At 45.6% G+C, this 12,936-nt stretch overlaps 1 protein-coding gene across 1 annotated transcript in view; it reads left to right on the forward strand.

Annotated features, from left to right (window-relative positions):
• The window catches only part of NOC2L (NOC2 like nucleolar associated transcriptional repressor), a 54,621-nt gene that overhangs the window by 861 nt on the left and 40,824 nt on the right, over positions 1-12,936 (forward strand). The window contains exons 3-10 of the mRNA XM_074893303.1: positions 1,126-1,294; positions 1,842-1,949; positions 2,955-3,075; positions 4,019-4,109; positions 5,808-5,886; positions 7,870-7,980; positions 9,758-9,871; positions 10,534-10,722. Coding sequence (XP_074749404.1) covers positions 1,126-1,294; positions 1,842-1,949; positions 2,955-3,075; positions 4,019-4,109; positions 5,808-5,886; positions 7,870-7,980; positions 9,758-9,871; positions 10,534-10,722 — 982 coding nt within the window. The remainder of the gene's footprint in view (positions 1-1,125; positions 1,295-1,841; positions 1,950-2,954; positions 3,076-4,018; positions 4,110-5,807; positions 5,887-7,869; positions 7,981-9,757; positions 9,872-10,533; positions 10,723-12,936) is intronic.

Raw genomic sequence — 12,936 nt, forward strand, 5'->3', positions numbered from 1 at the left:
GTAGGGCTAATTAGGCTGGGCAAAGAGTGGATTAAGAGCAGTCCTGTGGAGGAGGACTTCAGGGTAGTAGTGGGTGGAAACCACGAGCCAGCAATGTGTGCTCGCAGCCCAGAAAGCCACCCGTGTGCTGGGCTGCATCCAGAGCAGTGTGGGCAGCAGGGTGAGGGGGGGGGATTCTCCCCCTCTGCTCTTGTGAGACCCCCCTGCAGCGCTGGGCCCAGCTCTGGGGCCACCAACATCAGAAGGACACGGACCTTCTCGAGCGGGGCCAGAGGAGGCCACGAAGATGCTTGGGGGGCTGGAGCACCTCCCCTGTGAGGACAGGCTGAGAGAGTTGGGGGGGTTCAGCTGGAGAAGAGAAGGCTCTGGGGAGACCTTAGAGGGGCCTCCCAGGCCTTGAAGGGGCTACAGGAAAGGTGGGAAGGACTCCTTATCAGGAAGTGTAGGAATAGAATGAGGGGTAATAGTTTTAAACTGAAAGAGGGCAGATTTAGATTAGATGTAAGGAAGAAATTCTTCCCCATGAGGGTGGTGAGACACTGGCACAGGTTGCCCAGAGAAGCTGTGGCTGCCCCCTCCCTGGAAGGGTTCAAGGCCAGGTTGGACGGGGCTTTGGGCAACCTGGGCTAGTGGAAGGTGTCCCTGCCTGTGGCAGGGGGTTGGAACTGGATGGTCTTTAAGGTCCCTTCCAACCCAAACCAGTCTGTGATTATTAGAGGCCAAAATAATTTTTTAGTACTAGATAAGATTTTATCAAGCTTTCATTGTCAGATTGCTCTGGCAGTACAGCTTTCAGTTTTCTTTATAAAAGCTCAGGAGACTAATTCTGAGAACTTAAGAAAGTTTTCTTTTGGTTTTGCAAGATGTTTTCCTGACCTCTGATCAGTATCCCAGTAGAACCTGATAACTTGCTATCAGGATCTCTTAGTGCTTTATGAAAATAACCTTTCACAAATCCTCTAGAGCAGGTGTTAAACAGGATACAGAACTGTGGCCACAGCCCTGGTAAATCACCATTCAAATTAGTCCCAGGTGTGCTTTGGTGCCCAGAAGTTGCTTGCTTTTTTTACAGCACCGGCAGAAGTTTGAGCAATGAATAAATGCATGTTAATTCTTATCTACCAGGAAAAAAGGAAAGGCATCTGAACACAAAGATCAGCTCTCCCGGCTGAAGGACAAAGATCCTGAATTCTACAAGTTTTTGGAGGAAAACGATCGCTCGTTGCTGGATTTTGATGCTTCAGACAGTTCTGACGAGGAGGAGAGGTTGCACATACCACCTGATACGCTGGAGGTACTAGGCCTTGTTTTGGAGTGCTGAAGTCAATGATTTCAATTACTTTTGTGTTAAGTATTTGAGTTTCACTGCAAGGCCTAAACATATTTGGGCTTATAGTGGCACAGGTGGCTGGGGAGGGGCTTCCCCAGAGATCACCCACAGGTGTACAGGCTTGTAATCGAGAAGTCAGCTGTGGATATGAACTGAGCAGGAGGAGTTTGTTAAAGATTGTGAAAGCAGAGCCTTAGAGTGGATTTTCTTTGTGGCTTTGGTTTTGTGTCACCTTTCCCACTGAGAGTTTGTTTTGCCTCAAGTGATATGCTTTCTCCTTGATGATTTATGTTATTGCATGTGGTATTTATGTAGCAAAGCTTCAGGTCTTGTGTAGCTTTTCTTTGAATTTGTAATACCTCTAATTTCACTACTGCTTTACACAAAGTGCTGATTACAGCATTAATAAAATTCTCTGCTGCCTGCTTTCCTCTTCAGTAGCTACTCAGCAAAAGAGGTGGGGCCAGAAAAGTTTGTAAGCTTTTTCTCAGTCTTGGTATTGACTCTCTAGGAAGCAAGTGATGAAGATGATGAAGAACATGAAACAGTCAAACGGAAGAGAGTTTCTCTCATCCCTGTGAGCATGAAAATGGTTGAAGAATGGAAAAAAGCTGCAGAGGTGAGCAGGGACATGGAATACAAGGCACTTGAGTGTTCTGCTTTAAACACTCGTCCACATGTGTTGCTGCCTTTAAAAGACTAACTTCAATTTGTTCATCTTTCATAAAAATCTGCAGAGATGATATATGTCCTACATACAAGGTCGTACTCCTAGACCTCTTGTTACTTCAGCATGACTTGTCTTTGCAATTTTTCTTGGGCTGCCAGATTAGAGTACTTGCACTCCATCTGAGGGAGAAGCTGGAGAAACTTGTGTGGCTCAGAAGAAGTCAGAGTGGTTAACTTCTGATTATTCACCCTCTTGCTAAGCTTTGTGCCTTTGGCAGCTCCAAGAACTTTTTTAGTAACATTCTGAGTAGTGATGAAATGGCTTGCTGCTTCTGACTAAGAGGGGGTGGGGAAAGGTCAAATTGGATAGTTGCTTGCAGCTGAAGGATTCCTTCTCAACCCCCAACCAATTAAAAGCCCCAGAAGCTGATTTTAGAGCAAGTGAAGCCCACTAGCATTCGTTAACACTGTCTTGACATTTTTGCTTCGTGTTACAGGATGAGCTGTTTTTGCAGTCAAACTTAGAATGAATTCCAATACTCCTGTCCCAGTAAAGCACTTCAGAGTTTTAGAATGTTTCCTTCCAGGACTTAAAGGGGCTACAGGAAAGGTGGGGAGGGACTCCTTATCAGGGAGTGTAGGGATAGAATGAGGGGTAACAGTTTTAAACTGAAAGAGGGCAGATTTAGATAGAAGGAAGAAATTCTTCCCTGTGAGGGTGGTGAGGCCCTGGCACAGGTTGCCCAGAGAAGCTGTGGCTGCCCCCTCCCTGGAAGGGTTCAAGGCCAGGTTGGACGGGGCTTTGGGCAACCTGGGCTAGTGGAAGGTGTCCCTGCCTGTGGCAGGGGGTTGGAACTGGATGGTCTTTAAGGTCCCTTCCAACCTAAACCAGTCTGTGATTCTGTGAATACTGCTTGCTTTTTCTCCTCAGCAATCCTTTTTCTTCTCTCCCCAGAGAAGGCTAACACCAAAACTTTTCCATGAAATCACTCAAGCCTTTAAAGCAGCTGTAGCAACCACCAAAGGAGATAATGGTGGGGCTGATCCCAGCAAATTTCAAGTCACTGATGCTGCAGGTGAGTTGGTCACCATACTACTGTGAGAGAAAGGAAGGTCATTTGGTAGGGAAGAGCGTGGGGATAAGTACTGCCAGGAGTTAACTTTCCCTTTCATAGCCTTCATTTACTTGAGTAGCGTATCTTCCTGGTGATGAGTCTGTGCCGTGGTGTCTCTCCCAGTGTGTACACATGCCTCTCGGTGTGCAGGCCTCGAGCAGCTGGGCTTGCAGACAGCTGAGGAAGGTACCACGCTTCATTCACTAGACTTCTGTGAGTCAAGTTGAAGCTAGGTGCTGTTTATACACATGCAGTGCATGTTTTTTTTGGACAACTTCTGCTGTGCCTTCTTGCTGATCCCTCTTAGAACTAACCCTACAAGACTATTTTAAGTCTTCTTACCAAATAGCATTCTGTAACCTCACAGCAGTTCAGAGTTCAGTTTACACTATCAAGTTCACGTTCCCCTAGCCAGGACCTCTCAAAATACCGCATGTTTAGATCTCTACAGGATTATCACGCCTGTAGAACAAATGGGATGGAATCTCTCTCTCTCCAGCCTAGTCTCCTTTTGCGCAAGTTCCAGGTTTTGCCCACAGACCTGTTTTAGACTTGCAACAGCATGGCTGAGTGGGAAACATCTTTGTTAGTGTCTCAGAGGATGTGACCTGCAGCCCTGCACCCTGCCTACTTTTATCACTAAATTAGCAGGTATTTTCTCACTGTGTTTTACAGCTTGTTACTGTGTGCCATCTGGAACTGGCATTGTGGGGTGGGACTACTTAAACCCACGTGTTCTCCTTAATCCTTTCTTGCTTGGCATAGGGCCTTTTATATCTCTTTCACTGCTTTTGGTAAAATCTCATTCTTTAAGACATTACAAAGAATTCACATGTCCATTTCCATGACTTTTTTTATTACTTTTTTTTTATTTACAAGTGTTTTACTGACTTTTCTTAACCAGTGTTCAATGCCCTTGTGTCCTTCTGTGTCCGGGACCTCTTCCGCTGCCTGCAGAAGCTGCTTCTTCTGAAAACCCCAAAGAACAAACTAAAGTAAGTCTGAAGAGATCTGAGAACGGCAGGTGAGAGAAAGCTGGTTGGGGTTTTTCAGAACGGCAGGCTTGCTGTAAAGCTGGAAAAAGATGGTAGCTCTTCCCAAACACTAACCAAGTTGCCTGATTATGTTCAGTCATCTCAGCCAGGTTGGTTTGTTCTTCCCCAGAAGCATGTCCTCTGTAATATTCGGCTCCAGCCATTTGCAAACGATGTGTGGCTTCAACAGAAGGAGATCTGGAATTGCATATGCTTGCACTCAGGAGCACTGTTAAGGCATTGTGAGTTGGTTTTTCAGAGAAAGAGACCAAGTCTTCTGCCTGTGTGTGGGCAGAGTATCACAAGTATGTGACTTTAGTTAATCCAGGGCTTTGGCAGCTGTATTGTGCCCTGGAGTCTGGTGGTGTGAGGGCTGGATCATCTGAGTTTGAGCTGTTCACTGTTAGAGCGTAGATGGAATGGCAACAAATGTGCAGCTGGGCAAAGAATGGTACAATTAATTTTTTTTTCTGAAATAGCAACATTTCTCTGGTACCTCTGTATCGCATTCACCGATGCAATTTGATTTGACTGGAAAGGAGGAATGACAATTTTGGAATCTCAGCTGCTGCCTGGGAGCTGAGAATTCTCTGGCTATTGTTTGGGTTGGTGCTCTAAGTTTGAGTCAGGCTGGGCCCATAACTGGATAGTTATCAGCATGGCTTACCCGGGAGCAACTGGAAAAGGTGCTGGAAACTCAGTAAATACCAGTATGAAGTCTTGCTGGATGAACCAGTACCCCAGCTGGGGACTGTGAGCCCAGTTGCATAAAACAAGCTGTGAAGTTCCCCATGTGTTTTGCAAGCTGGAGCAGCCTTATTTAGCCCCTGTGCCTGTTTCTGACTAGACATTCACAGAAGCTTTGTACCTCAGTTCTCTCTGGAGTTTTAGCTGCTCACAGTTTTACTAATTGCTTCATAGTCTGAACTCTTCTGTTTTCCTTATTGTTGGGTAGAGTGAAAACTGAATGCCTTTCAGAAGTGCTTTCAGTTCCAGGGTAATTTTCGTGGCAGTTATTTTTAATTTCCCTGTCACAGATGAAGGGAGGGGTGAGCTAAACTCTAGATTGCTTGTTGACAGTGGTGCCTAGTCTGAGAAGTAAATTCCAATTCTTTGTATAAATACCAACCTCTTTCCTCTCCAGGCTGGCCTTGTACAGACCGTGTCTGAATTTTGGGATGGCTTGGGGGCACTACTTCGAGTGCAGTGTCAGAAGTTTGGAAGAGACTGAGCAAATGTCTCACAACTAGTTTGATCCCCCAAAATAGAGTTTCTTGCTGCAGGCCAGCCTGCCCTGTTCTCGGGCAGTGGCTGCAGAATGCCTGCCCAGAAGATAACATCAGTGTGAGAGTTTCAGGTCTCCAGGCTTTCTGGCTGTCACGGCTCCCTGTATCACACTTCCAGTGATCTGGGTACTCTGCTGGGAAGCTCTTGGAATTGAATTTTCTAATGCTGTGCTTCAGTCAGTTTTTACACAGTAGAAGTACTTCTTTTCAGCCGTGACAAAATTGTTACTTCTCTTCTTGCTTGGCAAGCAGTTGTTTTTACTCACTGTCGATATCAAGGAACAGAACTCACTGTTCTTTGTGCTGCTGGAATCTAATTTATTTGGTGGGATTTTTTTTTAAAAAGCTAACCCCAACTCTTGCTCATTTCCAGAATAGTCCTCCCTTCCACCAGCCCACTTTGGAGCAAGCTGCGACTGGACATAAAAGTGTACCTCAGTTGTACCATACAAGTAAGAAATTTCAGCATTTTTGTCTTACTGGGGTCAGTCTGTGCGTTGCTGGGCATGGAGTCAGTCTGCATCGCTGGGCTCTTGTTCAGGATATTTTGGAATGAGGCAGATGGCCTTTTGCATCTGTAAACAACACTGCTAAAAGGAGAGCCAAGTTGATCATTAACAAAGCAGGTAACAATGTAGTCTCACGTGCTTTTCCATTTAAAAGACGGTTACTCCGGTTTGAGGGTGACTTTCTGGCCATCACAATACTGGGAACCTTGGGTATTGGTTTCCGTGCTGCCTTCTGTAGCAGAGCATAAGTAAGGCTTTACTGGCTGGGACTGCAGCAGGCAAAGGCAACCTCAGTGAGTCTCGAAGCCTTGGACATCTGAGATTTGTGTGTCCGTCCAGTTCCTTGTCTTATTTCTGGGAGTATTTGGTCGAACTAACAATTAGGAGGTCCATAGGATGGTTGGGTCAAAATAGGTAGCCTGTAAAGAAGGGCTGGGTTATCATTCTGGCAGTTCTGTCTTAATTTCTCTGACAAATTAATACTTAGTGGGCTTTAAAGTAGCTTGCAGTGCTATCCTCCTGCGTTGTGCATTTTAATTCATTTTTGGCACTATGATCTTGCCACTTCATGCAGTAAATACGAAGATGTTGATAACCTCACATATGACATCTCCAAGTATGATAATGCTCCATCCCGCTAGGATATCCCATCCATCCAAAGTTCCTGATATCTGGTGTTGCAGAGACAATTCATGGATTATTTCTGAAGGAAGTTCCTGCCCCCAGTTAATATTTTTTTGAGATTGTTTGATCATGTGTCCCCAAATTTGAAATATTAAAAATAAATCAACAACATTGAAATAGTTATTCTTCAGAAGCTGAGGGAAGGGGATATAAGCAAAGAAAAAGAAAGTGCTGATGTCTCTTAGCTGTAAGCTGGCAGAGTGACTTAGCAGAAAGTGCATTTTGATCAGCAGAGCTTTTTTCCTCCAGTCGTGCTGCTCGCCAGCAGCAGAAGATTGCAGTAGAAAAGGAAAATCTGGCAGTGCAGTCCCGTTGGAGTAATCCCTGCTCCTGTGCTTACTTCCCAGTGCCCTCAGTCCCAGGCTTCCCTGCAGTGGTTTTCTGGCATAGTAGTTTCTGAACGATACTTCCTCCTTTCCTTTTGGTGTGTGAAGGACTTTGTAAGAGACCTGCTCAGTCTGGAATCTTTGCAGTGCAAGGAGGACAATGAGAAGGAAAATTAAAAGTAGAAAAAATGTCTCTGCTTCCAGCAACTGGGATTGCAGGCAAGAGAGGGCACTGCATCAGGCAGAACCTCTCAAACTGAAGTGACTTTGAGCTTACTGTTGTCTTCAAATTAGAAACTGCAAACATCTCTGGGTTTGGCTCTAAGTGATCTGAGCTGAACAACCTGGAAATGCAAAGATACTGTTTCTTAATAGTTTTTCTAGCCTTTTCCTTGAGCTTGAGCTAGAGTTAGCCTCTTGATACCCAATAGTATTCCAGTTTCCCTTTAAAGAAATTCTAGTGGAATCCAGTAAGTTATCACATAGCTCAGATGGTCTGTTTCCAAGCCTTGTGTAGACTGCAGGTGTCTTCAGCATGCTTTAACCATTTGTAGTGAGACGACAGACATGGGTGTCATGCTGTCTGTAAAATGCCTTAAACTATATATAGACTTAGCTTTTGCAGTATACACAAATGAGGTTTTACGTGATGAGCTGAGGTGCCATTAGCTTGAGCTCATGTTTGCCAGGATATGATGTACTTTCGGGGGAGTTATTTAACCTGCCATGTGTCTGCTCCTTTCCTGATACAGCTTTTGCAGGTTGGTTTGAGCTTCTTCCTAGGGAAGGCTGGTCTTCCAGTCCTTTGGTAACACAGAAATTCTTGGAAACGGCAAAATACAGTTGCTTAATGATCAAGAAAAAGGTGCTGAGGACTACACACTAAATGGGATTGTGTTTTGTTTTCCCTCCATAGCTCCTGTCTTGTTTAACAGAAGCCTCCGTCGGCGCAGCAGTCCTTCAGCATGTCAGTTCCACAGTACCTTATTATTTGTCCTTTCCAAAGCAGTGTCGTGCGCTTCTCAAGGTAAGGTGACCTCCTATGATAGGTAATTTGGATCTGAGGTACTTGCTTTACCCCTTCAGATGAGCCTCTCGTGGTATTTGGGCTGCATCTCATGGCAGTTCAGTCTCTTGTACTCCTCTCCCCTTGCATTTCTTTTGGTTGTAGAGGGGACTCCTGCTTCTCTCGCAGGCCTTCGGGGTGCGGTGAAGCGCTCACGCTGAGGTGAGTAGGCATGTGGCTCTGTGTGTAGCTGCTGCTGATCCACATGCCAAGTGACACGGAGGTGTTCTGGGGAAGCTGCTGGCTTTCTCACCACAGATGGAGTAATTGCAGCCTGTGTGCTGAGTCTGTGTGTACATCTGTGGTAGTATTTCACTCTCAAGAGCTGGGGGTGGAATATTTTTGCAGGAACTTAGTCACAACTGCTGAGCACTTAAGAACAACAAAGGAGGCGTGGAAGAGGGCGACAGGGTGACATTTAAATGAAAAGCTGCAACACAACATTTCTGTGAGCTTGGGAACCCTTTGATAAAGATGACTGGTACATCTCATATCTGAAGGTGTAGCACTCTGCTTTCTGCTGTAGTAGGGACTTTCAAACAGGCTTTTTCAGCTCTGCAGCTGGAATTCTCTGATTTCCTGTAGAGTTCATTAGTGCAGACAAGATAAGTAGTTTTTGGAGGCATCAGCTGTGATTGTGGTCCTGCTGTACCAGATGCTTTTGGACAGGGCCAGCCATGTCCAAGTGAATCTGTACTCTGAACAGGGACATGCAGGCAGGCCTGGCAAGAAAAACATCTCTTCATTTGCTTCTCAAGAAGTTGAGGGGAAGGACCAATATATGATTGCTTTATGCTTTACACAGAGATGTGTAAAACTCGGATTAATGAGTTTATATGTCAGAGTTGGGCTGTCTGTTAGCCCAGACCTCTACACAGACAAACCTACCCCTCTCCAGCTGGTGTAGGTATTTTTATGATGCACTGGGTGCTCGTCATCATGTCTGTACCAGAGTGACTAAGAGTTTGTCTCAGCAGAAGTGTTGCCTCACACAGGTCCTGTCTCTGGCTCCAAACCCTCTTGCTGCTCTATCGTTTGCATTAATACAGTCAGTGTCCAGGGAACTGGAATTAAGTCAGCTGCCATGAGGAGATGTGTCTCAGGAATTGCAACCTATTTGCCCAGAGGGAGAAAAAACTGACAAATTCAGAAATCAGATTCTGGTGTCCCCTCTCCAGAGACAAAGGCATGTTTAATAGAATTCTCTGAGAAACTAGAATTTGGTGTTCATGGTGAGAATTGGAGTGCAATTGCAGTGTAGTTGTGTTCTGCAGAATTCAGTGTAAGACACAAAAATGACTTTTTTATTGGGATGGAGCATGTGTAATCTAGTGTGGTGTCACTGTCTGGGGGATGGTGAGGAAGCTTTACAGAGCCTTGGAGATTGAGTCACGTGGGCAGGCTGGTGCCTATGGCTCAGAAGCTCAAATGTGTGTTTAGGCACGTGAATAAAAGCGCATGTATTTTTCAGAGATGCTAGTTTTGGACAGTTTCCTTTATTGATTGTGGAAACATCAACCTTGCCTTTGGTGTGGCCTCACAGCTAGAGCATGAGCACAGAGTGGCTGCCAGTGCTGTTGTGACTGGTTCTGTGACAATACAGCCTGCCATCTTTGTGCCATCTTCCTCCTCACTTGTTTTTTTTTTGGTGTGAAGGAGGGAAGCTCAGGCCTCTCTCTAACCAGGAAGGGGCTCTTTGTCCCTTCACTTATCTGCATCTTTTTATTTTCCCTTCCAGCAAACAATTACTTTGTGGAGCACAGGTGAAGAAACAGTGAGAGTACTGGCCTTCCTTGTGCTGAACAAGATCTGCCGCTACAAGAAAGAGGTGTACTTAAGTCCCTTGCTCAAGGTAAGGCTGGTAATTGCTTTTCTCTGCAGCTTTTCTTTCTCATGTTATATGTGAAGACCTTGGAGCGTGAGCTGCAGCCTGTTAGGTAGGGCAGGTGCTGGAGATGATGCAGCCTACCTCCAGAAAATCAAACAGGGAATAAATTCTCTGTTAGGTCAGTGATATCCTGCTTCCTACTACTGCCCTTCCTGCTGGAGGCACACAGGGTCTTAGCAGGTAAGGCCTCTGGTACTCATCTGTCTTCTGGATGAATATTCATCTTCCAAATTCTTGAGCGCTTTCCTGAAGTCCTGACGCACTACTTGGTGCTACTGAGCTGCTCTGATCTTTCAGCTGGTAGCTAAGGCTCCCAAGGGTAGTTTGCTTAGGTACTGCTCTTACAGCAAAAGAACTGTGACCAACCAGAAACGTGAATGGCTCAAAGCCATCCCACAGTTCTGGCAGGGGCATCTCCAAGCTCTGTGCTAAACAGACGCTTTCCTGTCTCCCCTGAAGAAGGATCAAGCTGGATTATTATTTTTGCGTGTTCCTTTGAAGTGGCTTGCCTTACAAAAGGAACACTTCACCCCTGGTTTGGACATACCTGGGTGGGGAAGGTAAGTGAAAGAATGTTTTTGACCTGTTTTCTGTGGTGGTTGTATCTTGTCCTCTTTCCTGCACAGCAAATGTACATCGCATTTGTGAAGAATTCCAGATTCACCTCTCCCAATGTCCTGCCCATGATCAACTTCATGCAACGTGCACTGACAGAGATGTATGCCCTGGACACGCACATCTCTTACCAGCACGCCTTCATCTATATCCGCCAGCTTGCCATTCACTTGCGCAGTGCAATGACAATAAAGAAAAAGGTGGGTACCTGTCAGCGTGGAGGGAGTCTGCCCTCCTATGGGGAATGTGCGGAGAGGGGAAAATGACAGTAGCCACTTCAGGCTTTTGGTAGCATCTCTGAAGTGTCAGTAGTTGTCTGACACATTTTATAAAGTGCTGAGGAATTTCTGCCAGGGGCTGGCAACTTCAGAGATCACCTCGTAGTTGCCTGCGTTAATTTAGAATTTCAGCAAGGAAGGAGAGACAGACAACTGTAGGGTGGGAGTTGCTTTTTTCTCCCCAACTTGCAACAGTTTGTGATGCACATCCCATCTTCTGCCTTGGGCAACCTTTTTCCACACTCTGAAGCTGCTGTTTGCAGCCTCTTGTCACAAAACCTTATGGTAAAGAAGATTAGGAACCACCCTGGTGTGTGCATCTTTCCAGTGAAGTCCATACTATTTGAAGGACTTAATTGAACAAAGCAGCTCAGACCTTTTGGGGTCAGCCCTGATTTCAGCCACCTCCAGTCTGACCTCAGAAATCTGAGTCAGATTGCTAATCCTGGCTTTAGTCATGTTTAGCAAAACAGACCCTTAGAGATTAATTGTTCAGCTGCTTCCAAACATTGCAGGATTGGTGACCAGTTAAATCTCCTGGCTCTTCAGACATGGGGATAAATGAGCAGAGATAAATGAAGTCTGGGCTGCATATGCCCTAATTGGATTGCAGTGGCTTCTTACACCCTCAGTCCTGGCCCAGACAAGAACTAAATCCACTTGATTTCACTATTGGAGGGTTGTAGGAACTTCATATGACAACAGCACAACCAAAATATACAAATCCAAGCAATAAGCCCATTTAAATTGAGCAGTGGGTGGTTGTAGAAGACAATTACTGGAGCAGATTGCTTATCTCTTCTGTGCAAGCGAAGCTGAGAACAGAGCTTCTTGGTACATCTCAGTGAGCTGCTGTGAGCTGGGAGAGCTTTACCGTTTCCAGCTGTGACTTAGGTCCCTACTACAAGGTTTGGTCCAGTGGCTGCAATTAAGGGCTTCTGTGCTTGTCTCAGAACTAGCACATCGTGCTTCATCCACACCGAAGAGGTGACCCGAGCCTTGAAAGTCTGTCTAAAACACAAGTTGGAGCTGAGGCACTTTAAGTGCAATCTCCTAAATTCTTGGTGCAGTTCTGGGGAATACATGGGCCTGCAGAACTCTTTGAAGAGGGTGTCCGTAAGGGACTCTGGCACTCTTCAGGGCTTTTATTTAATCTGGCACAGAGTTGCTTAAGCACATGGCCAGGAGACTGGGGTCTTGCCCAAATAGTCTTGGAAACAATGCCTCTTGGATTGGTGCAAGACTTGACCCACACCTACCCATACTACTGAGCCAGCCTGAAATGCTGGTTCAGTGTGTTGTTGCATGTCAGGCACACTGCTGGCCGACTGCGTTGTTTTTGCTGGTGACCATAAAGACTGGCTGAGAAACTAAAGTTTGTTCTCAGCTCTGCTGCCTGTCATTTTTACTCTGCAATTGGAAAAAAAAAAAAAAAAAAACCAACTACTGTTCTGGTAGTGTCTTTTCCAGAAGTAGGGAGGAGTGCTCGGTCCTTGCTTTGACAGTGAATATTTGTAGGAATATCTTTAAAATGAGCACGATAGTACCTTTCAGAGTTAGTGGGGTGGTAGTTAGGGGGTTTTAATTAATACAGCCGAGTAAAGGGAAGCCTCAGGTGGGAAGGACAAGCTGCTACATAACCAAAGGAGTTTGAGTGCAGAGAGGGGAAATCCAGATGAATTTAGATGAATTTCTTGCTAGCTTGAATCTGTAGTGTAGCTTCACACTTTTTTTTTCTCCCCCCCCCCCACCTCTGGTCTGCAGAGGCCAGAAGGCAGTTTATAAGGGCATCAGAGATAGTTACTACTTTCCAGCCTTCCTACCTGTGGGAGATAAGGACTCTCCCAGGGACTGTGGTTAAATGGAACAGTTAAAGGTTTCCTAATGCTTGGCCACATCCCACCATCTGCTGTGAGCTGGGTCATTAAATCATCCTTCTCAAATGAGCCATACTTGTGAAGAAAAGCAGTCTGTGTGTTGCTCATTATTTCCTCAAGGCACTAACTAGTACCAAATCATGTTGCCAGTGCAGGATCTGAATTTGCTGGATGGTGGGGCAGCCACTAGCATCAAAGCAACAGCTGAATGTTAGTTATTCCTCTCTAAACAGTACACAATGTCCTCTTCGAGAATACT

Source organism: Strix uralensis, chromosome 23 (assembly GCF_047716275.1).
Source record: "Strix uralensis isolate ZFMK-TIS-50842 chromosome 23, bStrUra1, whole genome shotgun sequence".
NCBI lineage: Eukaryota > Metazoa > Chordata > Aves > Strigiformes > Strigidae > Strix > Strix uralensis.